Genomic DNA, 26,735 nt, shown 5'->3' on the forward strand with positions numbered 1-26,735 from the left:
AAGCCTCACACAAACATATCCAGACATGCACTGCAGTGAGCTGTTTGAGAGCACAGGTCTTATAACTTTCCGTGCCAAAATACCGAGTTTCAAGAAGATTCATAAGAACACTTGTTTTCCCCAATATCTACTGAAGAAGGTCTGGTAGAATACAGACCATCCCTTTTGGCATATAATTGCTTATCCTGATCTTTAACTCATTCATTGCAGGAGATGCCACAATATCTAATTTCCTCATTCTTAACTGGATGGCATGTAGGTAAAGCTGTAGAGAATCAATGACTTGGGCCTGTCTTACCCTCTTCCTGATCCCTAATCAGCCACATTATCTACTATACCTGCTCTACTCAAAGAAACCTGTCAGTTGTGGGCTTACGCACACTAAAAGGGTTGTGCTTAATGGTGAGTTAGTGAAGATTCATCACCCATTTCTTTGGTCGGCATGCTACTTCACAGAGTTCCCATCTACCTCTTCCATTCTCTTGCTGCCCCTTCTGTTATACTGGCACAGATATTTGTGCATCTACGGCATAAAGTGGATAAAGTGATCTGGCACACCTGAGCAATAATGCATTTTTTTCTGCAGGTCAGTTCCCTGAGGTGGTCCTGAGTAGTTAGCTACACAGCGGCTGGGCCAGGACATCACTGGAGTGGTAGCAGACAGGTAGGCAGGGGAAAAGCTGGGATCTGCTTTAGCTAGCTTAGGCAGCAGCACTGCTGAAGGTGAAGCTTACAGAAGGCTGAGCTGATTTCAGAGCACACCACTGCAAAGAGGTGTCCCGCTCGCCTTGTCTCCTCACTGCTGGCTGCAAGCTCTGATGGTGAGACCTTTTTTGGAAGCAGTGTGGTGTTGGATTGACTCAGCCACCTTGCACAGCTCCTTAAATATCTCACTGAAAGAATGTCCTGAGCCCATCTAATGCCCTGTTGAAACAATGGCCTTGCCAGGAGGTGTGCATTCTCAGCCAAGTATTTCTTTGACCTGGCTGTGTCTCATTTGACCACAAATTTAGCTGATTCAACAGCAGGATATTTACTTTTATTTGCTGCTAGTATGTCAGCTTGCTTTGTCATGCAGTCACATGAGCACAAGACATCACAAGGAAAGCAGCAGGAACACACAGTTGGAAGCAGAGAACCGGAGATGGAAATGGGGAAATAACCTCTTCTGAAGGCAGGGAGCTATTCAGCAGTCTTTCCCTTATCATTTAACCACACCTTGAATGTCCTGCGGTATCGGTCACCTGGGTTGATAAGCCCCTGCAGTGTCTCCTGTGAGAGAACTGTGTCCAAATTCCCAGAAGTTTCCCTCAGGTGTTACTTAGGGAGAAGTAACGAGTACATGTTACTACTGATAATTACTTTAGCTAGCCCTATCCAGCTTTTCCTGTGTGGCAAAGAAGCTGAACTCTCTCTTTGCAAGATGACTTGGGTTGATTGTGCTGATGAAGACACTCCTGAGAGTAGTTCGCAGGCCGTTCTGTTTTATAGCTCATTTGCTCTGAGTTCAAGCTGAACCTGTTCTCTTCCCTGATTGGAAATTTACATCGTGACATCTGGAGAGAGCATGTCTCAGCTGTATATTTTGCATTCCACTTGTGCAGATATTAAAGGAATTTCCTTTGTGATAGCAAATACACACATTTTACTGTGGCAACTTTTTCTTTTTGATAAAAGACTGAGAAGTGAGACCCTCTTATCATCTTGTGGCTAATCATTCCATGAGTTTCAAAGCTTCTTCCCCACACAGTTCTAAAATGATGATCTTCACATTTCTTTGTCTACTAGCAGGCACGATTCGCTGTTATTACAGCTTAGATGAAGCAGCTCTTGCAAATAAAGCCACTCCAGCTCAAGATATCACTTCCCTCTGCTGTTGGTGGTACTTTCTTAGCAAAAGCTACTGCCCTTGCAACACAGTAAGTCAGAGGGATCACTCCCCACATCTCAGTGGGGTCAGTTCACAGTCTGGCATGTTAAACTGTTACTTAAATGATTGCATCCAAGGGCGACCATGGCATGGGCACACATTCCTCTTTGCTGACAAAGATGGGAAAGGACAATCATCTCTGGAAGAGGGGAAGCTGCCAAGTAGCTGAGGAGCAGTACTATCTCACATCACTGTCAGTGTGTGCAGACAGCGTAAGTAGTCCTTTTGGTCCATGCAGCCATACAATTATTTTATGCAAGACCAAAAAGATGACTGCAGTAAAACAAAGGAAATTTTATGGTTTTATCTGTGCTTTATATATGCATATCAGCTCTTCATTTTTACTAGGTTTTGGTTACAGTTTTCAATGCAATGTATCTTTAGAGCCCAGTGTCTCTGGCTGCTTCTTCTGCTATAACCCAATCCTGTCAAGCCACTTTTGCAGAAAAATCTTTGCAGAAGTTTGTTTCATTTCAGTTATTCCTAGCCCCAAAATGTTAAATCCTGTTAGTCAGTAAGGATGTCACATCCTAAAATAATTTCTTTAGGTATCTTTGTATGCATTGATTTACATCCATTTTTTAAAGGAAACTCCAAAGTTCAGGGGACTGCTTATCTTATTTTTACACTCAATGAAAACACTGAGAATACTTCACTACAAGATATTTAAATCCTGGCTTGCTTAGGGACAAATAACCAATTAGAAAATTAACCAGCCTTTAAAAATAATATCTCAATGGTTTCTGATTTGTGCGACAGCCTGTGAATTAATGTAGGCTCTCAAATGAGTACAGCCGTCTTCATGGAAGCAGAAACAGATGATGCAGCACAGACTGGTTCAGCTAAATAGAGCAACCTGAAAAATAGGACCAACATACAAACCTTCCAAAGATCTTCCCGTTATACAGGGAAGGGACAATGAGAATAGAGAGTTGCCAGCCTGTAGGAGGCTGCGGAGGCACTGAGGCTCAGAGCCAGCCAGTCTCCCAAAGACTTCAAGACCACTTATATGCACAAAAATATGTTGTGGAGTGTTTGAAAAACTCTTTGAGGACTTCTGGCTGAGAAGTTGTTAGCTGTACAGGAAAAGAGGGCTTTCTTCAAAACTTGCCTTCTGAGGTTGGGCCTGTGGGCATTGCATCTGGACTACTGAAAGAGGCCTCCCAGCCCACCCTGCTTCCCTCAGTCCTGTTTCTAGCCGTGTGGTGTCACTCTTCTCCCTTGTCCCAGCACTGAAACGTGCCTGCCTGCACAGTAAGGCACCCACTTGCTGTCTGAACCAGTCATGGCTATTCTGTCTAGCAGAGGGGCAGATGAATCTCCCAGTTCAGACAGATCAAGGCAGAAGCAAGCGCCCAGGCTGTGGGGAGGAGCAGGGCATGTGCCTTTAAGCAGTAACATGCCGTTCCACTGACTGTCATCTCATATAATGCATGCTAAGAGCATGTCTTTCACTAAATCTTCTAGTAACCCAAAGTTTCTGATTCTCAAACTACTGGTAATTTAATTTCTTTCTTTGGCATCCAAGATGAGGTTTGAATGACACCCAAGTACAGCTGGTTCTGTAATCTTGCATCTAGTTCTATAAAAACAACTTACTCTGGGTGCTGAGCAGCCTCAGCTCAGTGCCAATCTCCCATGTCCATCCACTCTGCTGTCGGCTGGACCTCATTGAGATTGCAGGTTTAGGGTTATAGAATTAAAGTTTACATGTCCACCCCTCATAAAGGCAAAGCTATCCATGAATCAAAATAGCCTGTATGGGAAAGTTGTGCTTGGGCTTTGTTTGGGAGACAAATCTACTACCTCTCTCTCCCTCTTTTTTTCTACCCATAGTCCAAAGTCTGATACAAACTGTACCTGAAGAAAAGTTGGAAAAGTGGGTCTCTGGGGAATGATACTAGCTAAAAACCATTGGTACATTTTTAATCCCGATCAGAACAATCATTTTACCACTCAGAAAAGTGAGATCTTGTATTTTCAGGTATGTATCATAATTGCCTGAAGGACACATGACCACCACTGTTGGTTTCTCCTCTCAACTGGATTAACAACTAGGAAACCTGTTTTTGACTAACTACCACAAGAAACACATTTAATGAGTAAACCACTTTGGATCCCAGAAGACCTTAACATTGCCTTTCCACTCCTTGGAGAGAAGCACTTTATTTCACAACAGTTGATGCGTGTGTAACAAAAGCAGCCTTCTCCATCCAGCTCAGAGACAGAAACCTGAGTGGAATCAACATGTACACATGTAGGTAAATTACAAGATCTTAATCAAAGTTTTTAATATGCAACTCTAGTGTACTGTAAAACAAAACCTATTTAGACACTCTAGTTAGTTACACAACAGAAAATAAACGCGTGCAAACGTTTTCTTTTTCCCCAAAGAGTAAGGAGGATTAAAAACATTACAGGCAGAGTAAAGAGGCAGAACAAGGACTCGGTTTCTTTGTTAAACAGCATATCTAATTTAGCTGGAGACCAAAAAAATGTCAAACTTGTCAACTATGCAGCTTCATTTCTAGAAATGTTGAGCACATACCATTCTCCATTAAGTACAATTGAAAGGGAAGAAGTTCACACTGACAAATCTGGCCCTGCTATTTAGATGCCTAATCGTGGAGTTAAGCATCTAAACTTAGGCCTTATATTTAAAAACCTGCCTAGATGTATATGTGCTGTATACTCTTCTCAGTTGTCTCTTCATCCACTGTCTCACTTTTTATTTTAATCACAGCCACCTCTGTTCTGTGGTCCCAGTAGCCATGATTACTCCATGTGCTTCACCCGGTTAGAACACAGCTCCTTTAAACAAGTTTGCTTCTCAGCCTCTGCTTTGTAAGAAAGTAAAAAATATAACTGTTTTCTGTGCCAAGGTCATTAAAAATTACATTCTTATGCTGTGCGTCAACCAGAGATCTCCTCCCTGCACTTCCTGGATGCGACACAGCCATCTACGGTTCTAAAAATAATCCTGCTGTTTTCTGACACGCTGCTAGCCTGCATGTGCATCCTGCATGTGCTAGTTATCCACGCAGCCCTGCTGGACTTCTTGGAGCTCCTTAAATATAACCATGTGCCTCTGAATGAAAGGCTTGTATTCATATTCCAGTGAAGCCAGTAACAAATCATAATGTATCTTTGCAATACTAATCCTCAAGCAACCTTTGGATGATCCCCACTACTTGTTCCTAAATACGTAATTTACTTTCACTACATTATGTTTAATCTGTCCATGTCTGTTCCTGCCTTTCCATTATAAAGGCAGCATATTGTGCCTATCAGTTACTGAGCCATTACAGCTGGCAAGGCCCAGGCAACTCCTGAGCTGGCAAGTTACCTCTTAATTCAGGTTAACCTGACTTCTCCTGTATTTTAAGCAATTTTTTTTTTTTTTTTTTTTTTGAATTAGAAGGCAGTCAAGGGTCCTGAGGTAAAAAAAAAAGCAGCACTGAGTGAGAGGTCAATGTTTATGTGAGCAGTGAATACAATTTCCGTCTCAATTCCAGAATTCCCTAAAAAATGGCATAATTATACTTTATACAGAAAGGGCAGACTGAAACAGGAAAGGGAGCTTTCTTATGCGCATACTAAAGGGAAATGACAATGACTAAAATTTGAAAGGATTAGTAACTGCCTTGCAACTAAAACAATGAAAAGTGATAACATTTCCCCTTTCTTTTAGTTCTTCTTGTACTGCAGATTGTAACTATGACCCTTTGGGCTGGGTTGGATCCCCTGCAGTAGGGCTGACTGGACACTGCAGTTACACGAGGCGATGGAGTATGTTCTACTCCCCAGGGTCCATTAGACCTTTCAGCTACTGGCGGAAGGCAGGAGCACGATCCGCGTCAGATGAAAGCAGAAACAGTAAGTTCAGCGAGACAAGCTCTGTAGAGAGAGGTGATATGTTTTCATTGGACCAACTGATACAGCTGAAAAAAAGCAGACCAGCTTTCAGGAACACAAACCCTCCTTCACTAAGCCCAGCATCACTGGGCAAAGGGGAGGCAGAACAATAGCTCCCTTCTCTCGGGAAGGTTAACCATCGCTGTGGGACCAGTCTGGCAAAGATTTTATACTGTCTGAATCCAGCTATTTATTTTTGCATGGCATTTATATTTTCAAATTTTATATTATTAAAAGCTAGTTTAAACTCCATTTGTCAACTACTGCAGCATAGCAAGAACTCATACAATTCAGCTCTTGCATTCTTTGCAACACCTGCCTGGAGATAAACCCACACCACTCCCCGCTGCTGAGCACAGGTCTTTTTGGTAGGATGTCTCTGTGTCTTAGAGTAGGATTTCTGATTACCCAAGATTATTATCAGCTCCTGCTGATAGTTTTTCACTTCATGTTCTTAATCTTCTGCGGCTGACATCCCAGTCATCTTTGCCGCAACTGAGCTGTCAAATGGAAGGCTGAGAAAGCCATCAGAGAGAAAGCACCAGCAGGAAGAGAGTGAATTTGTACGGAGCAGAAAGCTGGTACTTTTGTGCACCTATCTGATTATAACAGCAGCGAAACAAACAGAAAGAGCTGTATCTTTACAGTTAGAAGAGTCAAATTCTTGTGCAAAACAAAACATATCTTCACTATATAGCCAGTCTACCTTTCATTTATTCCTTTTTTGTTTTCTCATTAAACAGGGAAGTTGGGTTGTGAATGGCTAACACAAAATTCTAAGAGGAAAAAGCCCGTAACACAAGCAAACACCTGCACGTCTGCAATCCAAACTCTGCTTCTTTTAAAATCCAGGTAAGACACCAGCTATGTAACTGGGAGCAAAACTGACATCTTGAGAGAAAAAATCTTATTATGAAAGGTGATTTGAGGGACACTAAGGCCTGCTCTCTGCATCCCCTTGAACTGCCTCATGTTTGTTGCTAAAAGCAAGAAGATAAAAAGCTCACTTACCAGAGTGAGCCTTTTTCCTTTCCTAATCACACTGGTGCATTTCAGGCTAGATGTTTCTAAACCACTGCTAAATACATTAACAGTATGCCAGTGTTTAGCAGCACAGTACTGCTCAAGAACAAGCCCCTTCTCAGCAGCCCAACTGTATAAATATATACAGCCAGTTATGAAATCTATCATTACATTTTGATAGATTGTCCAGGTGTGACAAACTAGAGAGGCGTCACACATTAGCTGTACTCCAAAATGTTATAAAAAACTCTTCTTAAGTTCCTATTATATAAGACATTATAAAAATGAGGTTTTTACCTTAATACTTAACCTGCATTGTCTACCACTGATATTTTTAAAAAAGTTTAATAAAAACTATGGGTAGCCCAAACAAGGCTTTAATATTGCTTTAGCCCCAGGCCATCACTGGGCATCCATTTCACAAAATGAGACAGAGAGAGGACACATTCCTGCTGAATTGCAGCTCTGTCTTGAAGGTAAGCTTCCTGCGAGACAAACCTCCTTTTCATACATGTAACAGCAGCAAACCACTCTCCTTCAACCTCAAGCCTGAGAGTAGCTGTTCACCCCTCAACAGGAAAACTACTCTGGCACAGTGCCCCCAGAGCCTGCAAGAACTTAGCAAGTTGTACAAAACCAGATGCAAAAATCTGTCAAACAAGTGCCAAGTTACCAAAGCTAAAGGTAACACAAAACTTTGAACTGACTGAAGGCATACTTCCTGTTCCTGTGGGGAAAACGAGAAAACCTCACGTATGTTGTTCTAAAGTGTTTCCAGGGACAAGGCTAGCAAAGCTAACTTACCACCAGTCACTCATATTTTATTCAGAATCATCTGGATCTGCTCCCATTTTTAAATGCCACCCTGGTATCTACGCTAGCTTTTCCACTGGGACTGCATCAACAGTAGCTTTTTAAAGTAAAGAATGCTAATATCAGCAGCAAAGCACTTAACAGCAGAAAAGGACCAAGGTCCATCTTGTTACCACAGTTTAGTTATATGTAGAATATGAAGTAAAATGAAAAGCAGAAAGTAAACACCAGGGTTTGTACAGTACAGCTCCAATTGCAACAGCACATACAGGGTGATGACTACATATTGTTAAAGATGCCAAGTCCCTGATTCCTCTTTCAGGAAAGCCAAAAACTAAATGAAATAAACATAATTAGCAGGAAAACAGATTAAAGCAATGTAGTAAAAACTAGAATAAGCAAGTTTCCCACCAGGTAACTATCGGTAATTTTTATAAGACTCCAATTTTACCTCAGTATTTAAAAGTTCCGAGTTCAGCCACAAAACGTGCAAACTCCTTGAAATATTTATATAGACAGAAATCCAAGTGACACCATTTTGCCTTATGCACACCTAGATCCCAAAGTGTATGCAATTCAAGCAAAAGATGGAGAAAGACAAGAACTGTTCTCCCTTTCAATAAGCAGACATCAGTCAAGTGATTAAAAATTTATTCCCACCCTACACATGGTATCCAAAGAAACAATACATACAGAGATCTATTTATCCCACAATTACACAAGCCTGCTGGATTTAATATTTTGAATCATATGACAAAGTTCAAGATACTTTATTTGTTAGATACAACAGGTAAATCTCAAAGGAGAGTTCTTGAACGTATGAAAAAAATCACGTCACTTAAGTGACCTCCACGACTTACACATTCCAGCAACAGACTGTATTTATAATGTATTGTTTTAATGATACTGTGAACCTTCTTTTGCAGATCTGCGCCTCTCCTTTAGGAGTCTATTTTCAGACATGGTTGTTTTGTTCATTCTACCACTTACATATATTTACATTAGTCTCATCCCAGATATGGTTGTCATACAGGCTTCCAATTCAGTTGTTGTCTTCTAACTGTAAGTCTTTGCGCTCTATCTACATTTAGAAGAACTTGTGCACAGCACAAATTAACGCAAATGGCTTTCTCAGTGTATGTACTGAAGGATATGCATCCACAGATTGACTGTCTGAACACATCTTCCAGCAGTCCAGGCTGTATTTTTAAACTAATTATATAGATTTATAAAAATGTATACAAAAAATTATCCTTGGACCAGTACAATGTCTAAGACACAGTTGGTAAAGGTGGAAAATTATTCAGGTATTTCTAACTCTGAAATGATAGAGAGTATTACAGTGTAAACTTAGGTCACACAGAGAAATAACTTTTTCTTAAATCAAGAACTCTGTAACAGAATAAATAAATTACAAGTTTGAGAAGATCTACATTGTTTCCTACACAAAGATTTGTTACCTATATTGTAAAAAGCTTAGAGGAATGAAGCATCATTTCTGTCGGTGGTTGTAAAACTTAAATACCTGCTTTTGTTCACGTAATTCCCCTCTTTAAATCTACTAGAGGTAGATGAAGATAAAACGAACCCCAAAATGTAAGGACTAAGATACTGCAAATAAATTCTAGATTTGCAGGGTTAGTGAACATATGTTCTCACCAGATTTACTGAAAGCAGTTATTTTTTCTTTCTTTTTTTAAATAGAACAGCACTGAACTTCTTCCTTCCCCGTTGTCAAAATCAGTGCTTGATACTGTCATGAAATAATTTTCAAAGCTTTCCTGAATTAGAGCAGAAGCAGGTCCCACCTCGCACCCTTCAGTCACTCCGATACATTTCCAGGGACTGCCTGTTGAGGAAACACTGCCCACCCTGCACTGCCCAGACCACCCCTGGGCCTCCCCCGACTCCATGACAGCAGCCAAACCTGCAGATCCCACTAGAGGTGACTCTTGGGGAAAGGTGCGGGAGCGAGGCAGGTGGGGCTGAAGGCAGGAGAGAGAACCGGGCGACCTTCACGTCCGTTACAGATGGTGAGCTTTCCCAAGATTTCTCAAAAAATATTTTTAGCATGGGTGTCTGTGTGTGAGGGCCGCAAAATATTTGGTTATTACCACAAAATCAGAGATTTTATTAGGCCCACGAGTATTTACAAGATCTCATGTAAAGCCTTGGTTTTGGCATAGAGAAAATTATAAAGCAGTAACAGAATTTTCTGAAACACAAATGACTTCATTAATGTCCTGATGGACCAAAAGAAAAATTTGAGGTGAGCTGTTTAGATCCGATTTCCTACTTTCCTATAGCTTGGCCTGTTGCTTCAAGTTTTCCAGTGTTCCCTCTAGTCTCTCTCCACCTGTAATTTTATCTACTTTCTTCAGCCAAAAACAATCAATGTGTTGAAGTCAAACATACGTAAGAAAGCATCCAAGAAATAGGAATTAGCTTGGCGGCCCTTTTTAATACTGAACAAAAAAGTATGTTTCCTCTTCACTGTTCACCAGACAAAAAGGAGGAAGCATCACCACATACCAGAACATCTGCATAAAAGTGCCTCCAAGTTTCTTCACAACAGCAATACTGGCATGATCACAAGGACAGGATTCCTTTTCTTTCTCTGTATTATAACAGTAACCATCACGATCTCATTTGGTATGCAAAAAATGATAATTACTTCAGTACAATTTCCACAGCAATTTGAAGTGTGCCTTTTTCTCTTTTAAGTTACCATTTAAATTTAATGAAAACGATAGGATGGACTGCGATGCAAAACCCCAGCATTTCACATAATTCAGTTCGTTTGGTTTAGTTACAGAATAACGATCCTGGAGGTTAAACTGAAACCATAGATCTAAATGAATGAGGCAATTTTGTGCATTCTAGAACCAATGCATATTTAAATACTTGTTTTCCTTCACAATATTATTAGTCACATCTCCCGAACCCCTTGTTTTACGGACGCTGAACCAATTTACTCTTACTGTTTTCCTGCTCACTAAGCTTGAAGTGGGTGTAAGCTAAAATGCCTAACAATGTGCACAGAATCCCAAGGCCTTGATTAACAGACAGTGGATCCTTAAATAAGAGGCACCCTCCCAGGAGGGTGATGCAGAACTTGAAATGTCCAAACATGTTATACCTAGAAGTCTGTTAAGGATAATAACAAATGTCAGTATTATTTTTTGTAACTTCATTAATTACATCCAAAGCATGAAATGGTATGACACGTTGACTTCAACTCACACAACTTTCCCACATCTCCGCGGCTATGAGAACTAGCCTCCACCTAAAGCCTTTCACCCATCACACACTACAAACTGACATGCCAACACTCCCCAAAGGTAGCCAAAGCGTGGGTAAATATTCTTTGTAGGTATGAAGGTCACATCAGTAAGTTAACCGCCATTATCTATACAAACACCAAAGAAATTGAAGACACTAAAATATGAACGTGCTTTTCCAGCTTCAACCCTTAAGATAAAGCAGGCAGGTTACCAAACAATTTTCCCACAGTAAATCAGCTCAAATGAATGCTAACATAATTCGTATGGAAACAGGAGAAACAACTAATGTTACAAAGGATACGTGACAGGTGACGTATTTCCAATGATCCAGTAAATGGACAAGTTTACCATAAAGGCAATTATTCCAGACAGCAGTACCATTATCTGTGGATTAACAGACACAGTCAGTAATCTGACACCCTTTGGCCATTTTTAGATACATTCCAGGTTATTTATTTCATTTCCTTTACTTTTAAACGTGAAGTATCAGGCAAGAAAAACATATGGAGAACAAAAATAGAAACAGCATCAAATCAGTGCAGACGCTGGTGATACGTATAAGTAGCTCAGGGTATGATGTCTGTAAATATATACTGATATAACCACAAGCCTTTTCTCCTTTACTCTCAGTGAACATTGAAGAGCTATTTGGAAAATGTGGCTACTCATACACATAGAGGTTGTATTCTCTATCTCTGAGACAAAGTCTTATTGATGGTCACAATAAAAACTATTTTGGAAAACTGTCAGTTTTATTATTGTGAGTAGTTGCCATCCCATTCATAAACTGCAGCGCTACAAGAAATGACCCATCACTGAGCAGCACCATCAGCAGCGGTAAGAATATGCCACTGGCTCTTTTTTGGACAGAAGGATAAAGAGGGAAATTATAGCCCACTTGGTGAAAATAAACTAGCATTCTAGAGAACAGCCAACATTGGCATCCTTCCACAGAAGAGCAGTTGGAAGGTGCAGAAGTGAGCATGCTTATCTCTCTTCTGAGTGGACAGTAAGAGCTAGATCTAGGGCACTTGCGTATTTTTAATTTAATACGCTAGGGGAAGCTTCTGGATTTTGTCAAGATCTTCCTGTTGTTCAGACACCCTCTCAACAGAAACAAGAATAAAGAGGTAAATCAACAGAGTCTCTCCTCTGGGAGGAAGTGGGACAGACACAATAAGTGCTTTTTTTCTCTTGCACACGCTCCTCTCATCTCATCAATAGTCAATGACTGTACAAAAAACTGTCTCACAAAGAAACAGATCTTACTATCAAATTTAACTACATCAATGATGATTATTTATTTAAATAAAGTCAACAAAAGCCTTACCACAGCAGAAAGCGTCCAGGGCCCAAATATTCCCCCTTCTCCAAAGACTGGCTCAAAGAAGGGTATGATGAACAGCAACATAGCTGAGGACATTGGTGCCTGATAGTACAGCAACTGCATAGAGTTTACCTGCAACTCATGCTGCTTAGCTCCCACCCACTAAAACAAAGAGAGAAAGCCGTTAAGCATCAGGAATAAAAAACATAAATTGAAAACTTGAGCAAAAGCAAACTGGCTACTAACACAGAGGGAGTCTCATGTGAACAATACTAGATAAACAGATTGCTGAGCATCACCTTCTACCTTTGCCTTACTGGAGGCCCACGTGTTTGTCTCTTACAAGCACACAAGCCACATGAGGAGAAAATCATATGCAGGGGCAGTGAAAAACCCCTGAAAACCCCCCCCCTAAACCTTCCTTTTCCCATAGCCTGTGGGTAAAGTATTATACTTGAGGAAGAACAAAAAAGTAGCAGAGCTGGGAAGAAAATGCCAGCTCCCTTTTATTCTCAAGACAAATTCCAGATCCAGTCTATGATGGAGCTGAGCACCTTTGCCTAAGAAGAGATCTGCTTTTGCTCCTTTCTTCTCGTTTTCCTCAACACACAAGCTAACAAAACCAGTAAACCTTTGGCTTTCTTTTACCAGTTTATTCCAAATTTACTGGATTTCATTTCAATACTGACTATAATTGAGTATAACTTGGATTTTCAATGTAGCATGCTTTAAGAGACAGCATTAGTTATCTATGGTTATGAAGACAGATGTTACAGCCAAAAAGATGCATCTTTATATCGTACTGAAGAATGACATTTACTTTAATACTTCATAAATCACATTAATTGGTAACATGGATTCCAGCATATAAACTTGCTAAGCTTTTTTAAAAATTACAGAATAATTTCACTTAGGTACTGTCATTTCTCCAGTACACACACTACCACTTAAAAGTTACTGTGCAGCAATCTCTCCTCCTCCTCCTGCCCCAAAACAGGACAAGAGACCAGTATTTATCATCTTGCACACTATGGGTCAAAGAGCCTCACTTCTTTTGGAGGCACAGTACACCTGTAACAAAGAAGTTCACATTTAAATTGATGATGACTGTCACATCAACATGACAGGGGACTCTAATTTGGGAGGCTTTTACAGTCATGGCTGATAATGAACTGGTTGTGAGCTGTTAGGACAATGTTACAGCTGAAAGGGCTAAGGCAGTCCTTGGATGTATCTATTTTTTCAACCCTAATCAGTCAGAAAGGTTATATTGTGCATATATATTAATGCACTCTCTATCTGAGACTGTATATAGACGAAATTGAAGAAGAATGCTGATAAAATGTAAATAGCTCAAGGATAAACCATGGGATTAACTGAAGGACTGGAAGATGTCCTTTCTAGGGAAAGGCTCAAATGCCAGGCACTTGTATCAACAAGGAGAAAATCTGTGCTCTCCCGATCTTCACCCCTTGAAAATATGCTCATGACCACGTTAAAGATGACACCTGAACTTTCAGCAGCAAGGATGATCAACCCCTCAAAACAATTTACCAGGGGTTGTGGTGAATTACCACAATTTGGTGATTGTTTGGTTTGGGTTTTTTTTAAATAAATAACGGAGTAGGGAGGGTTTCCTGGAAGGTAGGGTGCTGTTTAAAGGTGATCTACCCAAGGGACAGCAGCTTGAAGACTCAACAACCACCACAACATTCCCTGCCAACGCCACCCGCCCCCGCCCCCCCCCCCCAGCCATTACCCACCACTTGGTAGAGGGAGGTCACCAGGACGCCCAAGGTGGCAAACGCCATCCCCAGGACGCTAAACTTCACGTCGTAGTAGGAGTTGAGGAAGACGCCCAGCGTGATGGGGACCTGTGGAGGAAGATAGAAGCGGTTTAGGCCGGGCCGCTGCCCTCGGCGTCGCCTCAGGCCGGGCGGGAGGAGGGAGGCGGGGGGCGCGGTGGCCCGCGCCCCCCGCCTCCCTCCTCCCGCCCGGCCTGAGGCGACGCCCGAGGGCCGCCCCCCCCCCCCCCCCGCTCCCCTCAGCCCCGCCGCCTCCTCACCAGGGTAAGCTTGATACGGAGAGGAAAGGTCTTTCCGTAAGCCAGGCTCTGGATGACCACGATGACCGGCGTGGTCATGGCCTTAGCCAGCTGGTAGGTACCGATGGTGTTGCTCTGCAGGGAGAGGTTGGTGAAGACGACGAAGCCGCAGAAGCTGAGGGCTAACGGCAGCACCTGAGCGGGCTGGAGGCTTTTGGGGGAGAAGGCGCCGAGCGCCTGGCACAGGTAAAGGCCGAGCCAGGTGATGGCGAAGTGCACCAGGGTGAGGCTGAGGTTGGGGAAGCCCAACCGCACGTACAGCCACTTGTTCAGGAAGACGATGCAGATGGAGGCGGCCAGGTTCACCAACAGCCCCGCCGCCAGACGACCCTGGGCCGGCATCCAGCCCATGGCGTCCCGCGGGGCCGGGTCGGCGCTGGGGGGGGGGGAAGCACCGGCCGAGGCAGCCCGCCGGCCCCCAGCACACCGGCCGGGCCGCCGCCGCCTGCCCCCGCCCCCGCCGGGACACGTGGGCTCGCGCCTTCCGGTGGCCCCGCCCCGCCCCGGCGGGCGGAGCTGCGGCGCCGATGCGCGGGAACCCGCCCTGGAGCGGGACACCCCCCCGCCCGGCCACCGAGCGGCAGCAAACGCGCCCTGCCCCTAAGGACACCCACGCTACGGTGCGGGACCTCGCCCCGCCCCCCCCCCCACCTCGGGGATACCCCCAGCTCCTCTCAGCAACGGGACTGGGTATTTCTGTAAACACACACATAAAAATATATGTCCCTATAGGTGTAACACAAATTACGTTGTCAGGTGTCAGAAGGCAGCACCGGGGTGAAGGAGCTGAAGCCCCAGCCCCGCTGCATTACAGCTCCATCCTCCACACTCTCGTTAAGGGACAAGCAGCTGAATGTCTGTTTACAGTGTAAACAGGGCCAGAACAAGGTTTCCAAATAAATTAGAAAATCTCAAACTTGGGAGTTTCCATATACAACCACCCTTCCTCCAGTTCGGGATTACACCAGCATTTTAGCAACTACACAAGGTAGGTGAGAACAGTACAACCCCTGAAGCAAGCCCTTCTCTCTTCCGGAGGGCTGGCACTGGCCCTTCGACTTTTGCTTGTGACGTTCCTCTCCTCCAGGCCCCTGCACCTGCTTCCTTCTCCCCTGCTTTCCACACCCTCCTCCTGCAGTCTCGCTCTCCTCTCCACTGTACCCTTGCACATACTTCTCCCACCAAGTAATGTTTCCAGTCGAGGGGCAGCTCTTTGGTGTGTAGCAAAGAGATTAAGGAGGTTCATACAATCACCATATTCATATAATGACATTTTAGAGTAGAAGGAACAAACGTTTCCTGTTTGTGAAGCATTTTTATTAGAAAAAAAAATTATGAAAAAGGCTGTATAACAAATATCAGCTCTGAAGTTGGTCGGAATTTTTCAAGTTGAAACTGATGTCTGAGGGTTGCATTTTTCCCAAGACCAGAACAGTTTGTCCAAGTCATGGTTTTGCTTTTTTATAACCAGAATGTCCATGTTCAGAAGTTTTTGCAAGTATCTACATGAAATCCTATGACTGAATTTCATATCCCAAAGGATCAAGATCCTGGTCCAGAAGCATCAGAGAAGATTCCCTCAGCTTCTGTAGAAGCTTTCGGAGTTCTTCTTTTGAAAATACCTAAGAATAAAAAAAACCAACCACATAATGAAGTTGTATTTTTTGCAATGAATAGCACTGATATCAAAGTAAATGGTGGTTAAGTTACTAATTTTTCTTCTTTCTCTTTCAGACTGTGAACATCAGATGTTTCAGAATGGCATTTAGTAAAGGACTGGAAGCTAGTAGCAGTATCCGAAGGCAGTATCTGAAGGTAATCTCAAGATAGCTCTGTCTCATAACTGCTACAGAGATTATTGGTAAACAGCCAAGTTTAATTTTCCTGTTATTGCTGGCAGAGATTTTAAGCCAATCCAGGCGAATGCATCACACTATTTTTCTTAGCCTTGATGTTTCTTTTCAGATTTCCAATCCTTGTTTGTTTTTTTGTGTTTTTTGGGGTTTTTGTTTGGGTTTTTTTGTGCAGAGGGGGGGAAGTGTTGTGGTTTAGTGGTGTTTTGTTTTTTTTTTTTGCTTGAGTTTGGGTTTTTTTAAGTGATAAAGTTTTTTGGGGTTGTTTTTCAGGCTTTTGGAAGGAAAGAAGGTTAGGGGTAAACCAAGTGCTCCAAACCAAAACTTGCTTATACAGTGTTCTGAAATGTAATGGAAATTTTAAAAATTGAATTACAATTCTACAGTTCAACTTAGAATCACAGAATTGTTTAGGCAGGAAAAGACCTTTAAGATCATTGAGTCCAACTGTTAAGCTTATTTCAATTCAGTAGCCCCCATCCAAAAATTAGTAACTGCACTACTCTGAAGAACTGCTTGTCAAAACACCGGCATCATCCTTGGTGTTTCAAAGTTAACTCTTTGATTCCTTAAGTCAGCATACAAGGAAACTACTACTGCAGTGAATGGGAAGAGATAAAGAAACTTATGATGTTAAGGAACATATGGCGTCTTCCTCTCTATATAGAAGCTTTTTCCACAGTCAACCCACAGAGCTTTTAAATGGAAGCTAAGCTGCTGCAGCTCTCACCAACTCACCGTATAAAGCTTGTGTCTCTCAGAAGCAACCATGTCAGCCAGTCGCAGGCACTCCTGATACTGTCCGGTACTATGTAACACCGTATGCAGTAAAAAGCACATCATTGGCAGACACAGCTTTCGCAGCAAAATCATCTGGTGTGTTCGTTCCGGGTCATCCTCAGCATCCTTACCATAGCAAAATAACATATTAGTATTATGAACATCTACCTTTAAAAGGCATCTCAGCATAGCCACATAATTAGTAGCGTCAGAGGCAAAAAACTGGACTAACCAGCCTAGACTGGACTGTCAAATCTGATTTATATGGTAACTGAAGGGGAATCAATCTGTAACAGGTCATAGCAAGGCCAGAGTCAACTAAACAGAAGTACATCAAACTAAGGATGACAAAGGTACAACTGGCTATAATCTGTGCTTTGTGGTCTGCACCATGATATAAAAATTAATTTTACCTCTCTAACGTCAACCATCCATCCTCCATCAACAAACAGCAATACATTGTACATTTTCTCTTTCACATCAGCTGTAAGAGCATCCAGGAGGCCTTTCCAAATACCATAATCCATCTGGCAAAGAAACAAAAAATAAACTACCGCAGAACAAGATCATTTCCAAGGCTATTTTAACACAGACTCTTCATGTAGCTTGCAACAGCCGGCACAGCTCCCATTAAAATTAGAATCTTCAGCTAATGACTGAAACTTAAGAGGCTGCTGCTAACAGCTATTTCCATCCTTGCTTAATTCCCTGTCCAGAGAGTCAGACAGGTTGCTCAGAAGCAAAGCCACTAGAGAAAGATAATTTTAAACTTATTCTGCCATAAAACAAATACTTGTATTAACTGAATACAGTATATTCACACAGGCCAGACACGTAAAAATAACTTTTGGCAAAACAAAACAGCAGCATCTTTTAGAAAAGAAAATATGACAAACACAAGAATAAAGAAGAGTTGATAGCAAAATCAAATACTCAGATTTATTAATAACACAATCAACATGTTAGAATGAATATTTACTATTATATTACAATATTATATGTAAAGCTGAGTAGCATAAAAAAAGCCATGAGAATTTACTGTGTTGTGGGATTACTATTCTACTGTCTCAACTCTCTCAACATAAAAGTAGAATAATTTATAATAGAGTTCTTAAGCAATATGAATTAGCAGTCTTCTACTCTGTTTCATTAAACTAAAACTTGAACTTTTACCTACCTCATACTTCTTTTCTTTATGTTCATGGGCCACTTTTTCAGTGAAACTTGCTTGTGATAACAAAGAAGGCTTCTGTGGAGCTGAGTTCATGTGTTTAAACCATTCATTAAAGGTTTCGTGGGCTTCCTGGATTGCAATGGAAACGGTGTTTGGACATTTTAAACTCATATAATTATAAGAATGTCATTAAATGCACAGCTACAGTGCATCCAGGAATCAGAAGTTAAATCAAATGGACAAAGCTTCAAGTTTCACCCCCAAGGCAAAGCCACCATTATATCTAAGTAATAACTTGGAATAGAGCATATTTGAAACTCACCAAATATGCCCGAATACATAAATGTTCCCGTATAGCATTGTCATCTTCAGCTGGAAGTGGAGTATCCATTCCTTGTTCTTCCCATTGGTTATATATTTCTGCTATAGAGTCTTGGGGAATCTTCACAAACACGTCTTTTGCAGCTTCATGTTTCTTGGATGCTATGAGAATGTGAACTGAGTATCAACAGCTTTGCAATTTCCATACTTTGTTTTTATAAATTGACAAACCCATGCTTTTTAACAGACCAGATTCAAAGTTATATCAAATGTAGTGCCAAGAGCCAATGAGAACAAAAAACAACATTTAAAACATCTACAGTATTTGCAAAGTTTAGTACCCAAGAACTTCCTCATGATTGCATTGCTTTGCTTAAGTGCTTCCGCCCTCTGTGCAGGATCAAATACGAGCCAGTCAATCACATCTATTTTCAGCTGATCCGCCTGTAAAAAACAACATATAGATTCATTAACATTTCAAGCATACAGCTGATGTTAGACACATTAAATCCGGTCAGTGAAATACACAAGTTTCTAGAGATCTTTGGATAGCATTATGACATACAAATTAGGATTGCTTTATTCACAACTTCAGTATCAAAAGCTTAGAAAACAATCTCTGCAATCTAGAATAATTCAAAAATCCATTTCTAAGTATTCCCAAGATTGTCAGACCAATGAGTGAGCATCAGCATTCAAAAATTTTTATGGACTATCTCACGTCTTCCTCGAACTTTAATATGAATATGCTGTACAAACATGGTTCATGGAGCCCTTGCTATAATCTTCAGGGGTGTCATCAGCCTGCAACCACAGTTTTCCAACTCTTGCATTAGATAAACTATCTATTTGGCTTAGAGAGTTTAAACTTTGTACTGAACAGCAAAAAAATTGCCACAAGTTTGCAAACTATCAGTTGCTTTCTAAACAGTACTTTGAATGCAAGCTGTTAACAGTACCTCACTGTCACTGAAGTACTGAGTTGGACCCAACTGACACTCAATAGCGACGACAAGGAAACCGCCAGCAAAGGCAACGACTGTCGTAGCTAGACTACGTCACTTGAGCACTTTATAAGGTACATCTGAGAGCCAAAGTATTAATCCTCATAACTCTTAGAAGCTACAATATCATCCTACTCTCAGCTACATCATACTTTGTTATAGTCATTTCATGGGCTTTATCTGCACTTATTGTTTGCATACAGACATGCTGCTCAGCAACATACACCACAGCCCAGAAGATCAAGGACACGTAGAAACAGGAGTTACCAATTCATGCAATTCAACTCTTCACTTGTTCACATGGAAAGCCCATTTCCCTCACAGGCTTCTTCAAGGCAATTTCCACCATTGTTGGAAGAGAAGTATGGATTATCTACAGTAAAACACTCTGCAGTTGATTGCAAACTGAAACATCTGCCCTATACAGTACACTCACCTCTGTTGTGCCCGTATCTAGCATATGGTCATGGTGACTGAATTCACCAGCATCCTTCTTGCGGATGTTTTCAACAACAGTTTTTGTTATGGTTGCAACATCCAGACCTGGGTTAAGAGACAACTACGTAAGAGCAATCATGAATTCAAACTCTCCACAAAGTGAATTTCAGACTCTGGTTGTTGATCTTACTCCTTACCACTAGTAATTCTCCTCAGCCTATTCACACTCACATTGTCAGACTAAATTATAAGCATTTGAGATATGTAATTTATTGCAGGTATTTTATAAGAATGATATTTGAGATAACAGAGAACATCAAATATGGGAAAAATGGTAAGACAACGAACAAGTTTTTCAGTCTGTGCTGGGGACCAGCATAGAGATATATTTGCTAAGACTGCTGATTCCTACAGTTCTGATGGCAAGACTGTGATTTGACAGCAATGTACCAGGAAAAGCTCAGAATAGTTCTTTTGCAGATGCTTAAGCAGGATGTTTTATTTTTGAAACCTTAGCCAAGTTTTTAAAAGAAAATTACTAAAAAATGTTTGAAGAAAAGTTAGACGCTGAAGTCTGCAGTAAATCTATTTCTTCATGAATTGAGTGGCACAGAGGCATTGTCAAACTGGACAGTGTGCTGCTTCACTGTAGTCCCTTTTAGTTTGATGTATAGGTCTGGAAGGAAGCTTACAATTAATGCAAGCAACCCACCACAGCTAAGAACGAACACTATAAATAGGACAAAAAAAAAATACTCATAACCTTCCTAAATCCACAAACAGGTACATATTTTTATAATTAGTTTTCTGAAACAACATGATCATGTCAAGCTTCAGAGCATATATTTGAGACAGGCAGCTGGCATTTACCTCCTGCTGTGTTTGGACATAATCCAGAAACAAAAGGGATATTTAGCTTAATTCAGAAAAAGAACTGCAATTCCAGGTTAGTTAAAAACCGCAGTATACCTACTCGAAGAAGTGATCAGCAAATTAATTTTAATTGAAAAATGAAGAGAGACAGGGAGGAAACAATATCATCTCTGTAGCTAGATCTTGCATTAAAAAATAATGAAAGACAAAATAACCCAGGATATAAAATGATAATTGGAATATCAGCATCTCACCTGCATCTTTTGCTAATTCAAGGCAGTGGTGGCGTTGATCACTTTCAGTAACATCTTCAAGAAATAAAGCATACTGAGCAACAGCTAGCTCTGGGGGCAAGTGGCTAACATAAAATGCTATTAAATCCGTGTGCTTCTCGGACATCATCCGCTGTAGAACAAGAAGCAAATATTTAGAAAAACATACTATATTACTCTGTAAAAATACGTTTAATGTAAAAACATAAATGTGTAACAAATTTCTGATTATTTTGTTCTGATATAGGAAGATTCTGCTTCTCAGCTTCTAAACAGGAATCAATAAAACCGTCTCTTCTTTAAGCACTGCTGACAGAAACTTGCACATTAGGCAAGCTTCCATGTATCTCTTGAGAAGAGAGTGTTAACTGCGTCATAGATCTTTCCATCCTGTAACCTTAAGTCTCCTTTTTTTCCTCCTTTACGTCTAAATTACATTAGAGAAAGCAAACTATATTTTCGAAAGCTTACCTGAATGTAGGTCTTTAGGACTTCAACAGAAACTTCCTCCTTATTGCAAACAAATATAAATTCAATTTAAAATCAGATAATGTGGCCAAAAAAAAAAAAACTTTACAGGTTACCACTATTACACAGACACAAGGTTATTTGCTTATCCCTGCTTCAGTAATTACACATTCAAACAGGCTCAGCTGGAAGAATGTTTCTCTTTGAGAGTGATTAAAAAAATATATGTCTTCTGATACAAAGATTTAGTGTTCCAAGGATTTTCTTTTTCAGCAACTGGATATTATAGTTTTTGGTCTACATGGAAAGCTACTTCTAAAATTGTTTTTAAAATCTTTCCGTTTTACCGTATTTTTTTAATTATTAAGTAAAATGTCGGGCAAACAGATAACTATTGCAGTGTGCTACGTGCACCGCTGTATTATAGAAAATTCTAATGTTCCTCTGTCAAGGTATACATATCATCTGTAATAGCCTATACTAAACAACCAAAGTCTAGTCTGAGCATCTGAGACTGCTTTAGCTAAGACTCAAGTGGATGTTACTGTGAAGAACTACCATTTTAGTTCTGTACGTGTAAATGAAATTAGAAATCTTCACTGAAATGTATACCTATATGAATTGTACTCAAACATCAAATAAGGAACATTATGAAAGCTTGCAGAACTGCCTCTTCCCTCAGAGGTCTACCAAGTGTTGATCAAATAATCTTCCAGTAAATTCACCTACTCCAAAATTCCAAAGGCAGTAATCAACAGTTACTCACAATCCCACAATGGAATTTTTGTAAGAAATTGTACCTTTTTTGTCCCCTCTGTTACACATATGCTAATGACTAGTTCTACCATACCTTAGTTTAAAGACCGACTCTATCAAATTTTGAGTCTGGTAAAAAAATGTGTATGTATATATACACGCACACACAAGTTCCTCTTAATGAACTAAATGTTAACTGACTTCAAAACAAATTTCAACGAGGGAATAAAGTAATGTTTAGAGGCATGAAAAAACATAGTAACTCAGAGCTGCATTTAAATCATCTAAGGAAAACACACATTTGTCTTCTGCCAAAATAGGTTACATTCAGAAACTTATTTGATACATAAGCACTTCTAGATTTTTAAATGGTATAAAAGGAAAGCCTCTAATTACTTGTGATTGCCTTAGAAAAGAGTAATTACAACTATGTGACCCATCTGCATATTTAGCATAAATAGGCTAGGTAGCCAGTAGGCTATACTTAGTATATATTTTGGGAAAAATCTATGAAAGTTTCAGCTAGTACCAATTACCTCAAGCAAAAACATCTATGAACTTACAGCAACAGGTACAATTCCAAGGACTGTGTACAATATCAGTTATGTTCAAAGCATCTCGGCTGCTACGAATAAGCCTAACATTGAAGTTTGAATTGGGTCCTTCTCAATAACAGGATTATGAGTAGAATCCATCATCCTCAAAAAATAATTTTCAAGCTGAACTGGAGGGGAAGAGGATGCTCTTTTCTAATTTTCTAATGATTGTTGTATTTAGGCTCCAAGATCATCGAATACACTATTTAAGCATACAGCTCCTCATCAGCCTGGTAGTAATTTACCGTCATTGTATGTAGTTTATGTATTTACACACAAGCATTTCTACTTCAAAGACTAGCTATTGCTATGACAACAAATCAAATACAGGTTTTGTATAACTTACCTTAGTCTGCAGACCCAAAGTGCGGAAAAACAGAATAAGATGCGTCATGAAACGAAGGAGGTGTCCTGGGAGAACGCTTCTGTCTTTGGAAAGCCATCTGCTAAATTCTTCCATTAAACCTATAGCCACCAAGGAAATGTCAATATTAGCCCTATCGTGGGGAAAACACACCTACAAAATATTTCAAAATTATGCATTTATTCAACAAATATAATTTAGCCTCAAAAACTCAACAAAACAGAACAGCAACAGTTTTGGAAAGGTTTAGCTCTTTGGCTTAAGCATCTGCTGTGTGTATTCTGTACTTTCTCAGGAAAAGTTATAGCAATAGTCTCATATATATTCTGATGCATTTACATGATTTCATGAGTGCTTTGAAAATGATCTTGTATGTCAAACTGCAGAAAGTCCTTACAGTTCTTGATTAAAGAAGCAGCTCAGCTTTTAGGTGGAGTTTGCCTACTGTGTGCTTCTAAAATCCATTCACATGTAAGTTTCTGGAAAGGTCACTAGAAATAATGTAGTCAGTTGACATTTAGAAATCACTTAGAGAAAAGCTCACCATCCACATCTCCCAGTATAATGAATTTCTGAATCACATGATAGTGTTCTTGGTTCTCCTCTATAACCCTCTGGGAAGAGAAAAAGAAAGTTCAAACTTTGAATAAAATCTTATAGCATAATGTATAAAAAGCGCAAACATAAATAAATTAAGCAAAGGTTCCTTAGGGAAAAAAGCTATCCTATTTCAAAGGGCATAAAGAACAGGAGAAAAAGCACTTGCTATCTCAATGTCAAATTACAAGAATATTGACAAACCGGAAGAACGAACCAGAATATAGATCTGTGGAGTTAATACTTTCATGGAAGAGATCCAAGACTAAGGGGAGAATAAATAACAATGTTACAGAGAATACATTCTACAAAGTCACAGAAGCAGCAACAATGTGTATAAATCCTTGAAGAAAAGGCCTGCAAAATTTACTTGAGGAGGAAGAGATTTTTTTTTCCGGTAGAGGAATTAATGCATGAAGTACAATTCAAATGCACCTGTAAAGTTGCTATATGGTGAGGACTGCACTGGAACGGCAAAGGGCACTGGGTGTATCTGTGGCTGACTGCATCAATCCGTAATCACAGAATCATTCAGGTTGGAAAAGATGCCTGGGATCGAGTCCAACCATCAGCCCTACTCTACAAAGTTCTCCCCTACACCATATCCCCCAGCATCTCATCTACACGACCCTTAAATACATCCAGGGATGGTGACTCCACCACCTCCCTGGGCAGCCTATTCCACTGTCTGACCACTCTTTCTGTGAAAAATTTTTTCCTAATGTCCAGTCTAAACCTCCCCTGTTGCAGTTTAAAGCCGTTCCCCCTTGTTCTGTCACTAATTACGTGTGAGAAGAGACCAGCACCAACCTCTCTACAATGTCCTTTCAGGTAGGTGTAGAGAGTGATGAGGTCTCCCCTCAGCCTTCTCTTCCTCAAACTGAGCAGTCCCAGCTCCTTCAATTGCTCATTATAGGATTTGTTCCCCAGGCCCTTCACCGGCTTCATTGCCCTCCTCTGCACTCACTCCAGCACCTTGATATCCCTCTCGTATTGAGGTGCCCAAAACTGGGCACAATACTCCAGGTGTGTAATCTTTCAGCATGTCTTTCTTTGTCTTAGCAAGATGATAAATGCTCTATGTCTATTCCATCAAATAAAAGCAAGCATAGTTTCAATTTAATCTTTACAAAATTAACATATAAGTTATATATTCCATCTTAAATAAAGTAAGTATCCTGGGTGTTAAAAGTAACAAAGAAACACAGTCTGTTTAAGCAAATATGCTTTTAAATTTTGAAAGGCCTGTTTTAAAATATGCACACAAGCCTCCTATAAAGAAAACAGCATGTAAGCAATCTTTGCACATTTTATCAAAGTGTTAAATAGTTGATTTACTCTGTCTGCTTTGTGTGTGTGTGACAACACTTGACAGTCAGCTGTTTCTTTAGTACACCCAGCTAGTTTGGCAGATATGGGACAAGACAAAACCTGAATCTTTTTCATCATTAAAGGTGGCAGCATACAGAAAAATCTATTTGAATTGAGAAATTACACATTACAGAGGTAGAAAACCTAAAATAAATCACTGTGCATGCTTGAGCATTTCGTTAATACTGTAGTAAAAGTAGAACCTAGCGAATAGTTCAAAATGGTAAACAGTGAAGAGAAACACTGTCATTAAAATGTACCTTTTTGTCTGTTGCCTGAAGTTCTTCAAAAACTTTTTCTGAGGTCCAGCTTCGAAGTAGGAGAGAAAAGGCAAAAAACCATTACCCTGAATATTCCAAACAGATCAGACAGGATCCTTTGTTCAGTGTAGGAGCACAATTTTACTTAAAACTTACTTTGTTTCTAAATAATCTCTAGGGAGCTCTTCCATCTCCTCTGCAATTATTACTGAAGTTCGTATTTCCTGTTCAACAAGAGTGTCCACCATGACCCTGAAATATGCCCAAACTGTATCTTCCCAGGTATCGCAGACTGGAAGAAGCTACATATCAAAAAAACAGAGCAAAAAGTATAAAGGGATGGAGAACTATCAGAATATGAACATCAACTGTAATTTAGGATCAGATTTTCGGGCACTAAAGCAGACTAATAACCACCTTGAACAGCAGCTTTTCCTTCATCAAAACAGGATACAAGATATCCTTTAACTGAATAATGCTCTTGTTGTTTGATTATTTAATATCAAAGGTAGTCAATAGAAATCATCCTATCCCCCTTCCAGAGGCAGCACCACTCTGACACCATTCCCCCTCTTGTGTACCACCTCAGAAAGCCAATCCAGATGAAGACTATCCACTCTTCTGTCCAATCATTATTCAGCAGGATCACTTTGCCTTACTGATTTATGTCATGGTTGCACAAGTCTCAGTGCAGTAGTGAGTGGTGAAGGCTAGGAGGAAGGGAGCACCACTGCTGTGGTAATATAAAGAATTTTATATCCAGTTCTTCTTTGAATCTTGCTAGACTCTTTCAGCAGTGAAACCCTGGGACAAGTTCCAGAGAAAACACTGCATTTCATGAAACACTCCTTACGGTAATTTCCAAATTACTGAAATTCAATGTCATTAAATGTCTCTGGTCTGTCACAAGAAGGTAAGTATCTTCTGTTCTGTAAGTCTGTAAAATTTTACAATGCCTTTTTTCCTGTAAAAGAGCTAATTTTAAATTTCAGTAAATAAAACCTGAAAACATTCCCTATTCCCCCTCTTTATATTTTCTGAATTATTTTGATTTCTTCTGCATCGTATCAAGATGGGGGGGCAAGAAATCAAGCTCCTCAAGTAGTAGCTTACCACTGATTACTGTAACAGCAAGGAAACTTTTATGATAGTCTGCAGTGTTCCTCATTGTTCTTAAAAAATTTAAAAATCACTAGTTAGAAGTGGGAGAGC

The 26,735-nt window shown here is 40.4% G+C and overlaps 2 protein-coding genes across 4 annotated transcripts in view; both read right to left on the minus strand.

Moving 5' to 3' along the window:
* Positions 1 to 8,315: 8,315 nt before the first annotated feature.
* SLC35E3 (solute carrier family 35 member E3) lies at positions 8,316 to 14,842 on the minus strand. The gene is made up of 5 exons (XM_074827271.1): positions 14,358 to 14,842; positions 14,056 to 14,166; positions 12,296 to 12,454; positions 11,267 to 11,349; positions 8,316 to 10,820 (listed from the first exon to the last, which is right to left on the minus strand). Exons 1-5 carry the CDS (start codon positions 14,745 to 14,747, stop codon positions 10,634 to 10,636), a joined length of 930 nt encoding a protein of 309 aa, XP_074683372.1. The 5' UTR covers positions 14,748 to 14,842; the 3' UTR covers positions 8,316 to 10,633.
* An 849-nt stretch (positions 14,843 to 15,691) lies between these two features.
* Positions 15,692 to 26,735, minus strand: part of NUP107 (nucleoporin 107) — a 31,802-nt gene continuing 20,758 nt past the window's right edge. For all 3 annotated transcript variants that reach the window (XM_074827272.1, XM_074827274.1, XM_074827273.1), the window contains 13 exons: positions 25,680 to 25,825; positions 25,524 to 25,572; positions 23,840 to 23,909; positions 23,278 to 23,396; positions 21,583 to 21,621; positions 21,094 to 21,244; positions 19,965 to 20,071; positions 18,866 to 18,968; positions 18,526 to 18,686; positions 18,207 to 18,332; positions 17,443 to 17,556; positions 16,988 to 17,155; positions 15,692 to 16,018 (listed from right to left, as the gene is read on the minus strand). In XM_074827272.1, the coding sequence (XP_074683373.1) occupies positions 15,911 to 16,018; positions 16,988 to 17,155; positions 17,443 to 17,556; positions 18,207 to 18,332; positions 18,526 to 18,686; positions 18,866 to 18,968; positions 19,965 to 20,071; positions 21,094 to 21,244; positions 21,583 to 21,621; positions 23,278 to 23,396; positions 23,840 to 23,909; positions 25,524 to 25,572; positions 25,680 to 25,825 (1,461 nt within the window). In that variant the 3' untranslated portion in view covers positions 15,692 to 15,910. The remainder of the gene's footprint in view (positions 16,019 to 16,987; positions 17,156 to 17,442; positions 17,557 to 18,206; positions 18,333 to 18,525; positions 18,687 to 18,865; positions 18,969 to 19,964; positions 20,072 to 21,093; positions 21,245 to 21,582; positions 21,622 to 23,277; positions 23,397 to 23,839; positions 23,910 to 25,523; positions 25,573 to 25,679; positions 25,826 to 26,735) is intronic.

The sequence above is a fragment of the Strix aluco genome, chromosome 5 (genome assembly GCF_031877795.1).
Source record: "Strix aluco isolate bStrAlu1 chromosome 5, bStrAlu1.hap1, whole genome shotgun sequence".
NCBI lineage: Eukaryota > Metazoa > Chordata > Aves > Strigiformes > Strigidae > Strix > Strix aluco.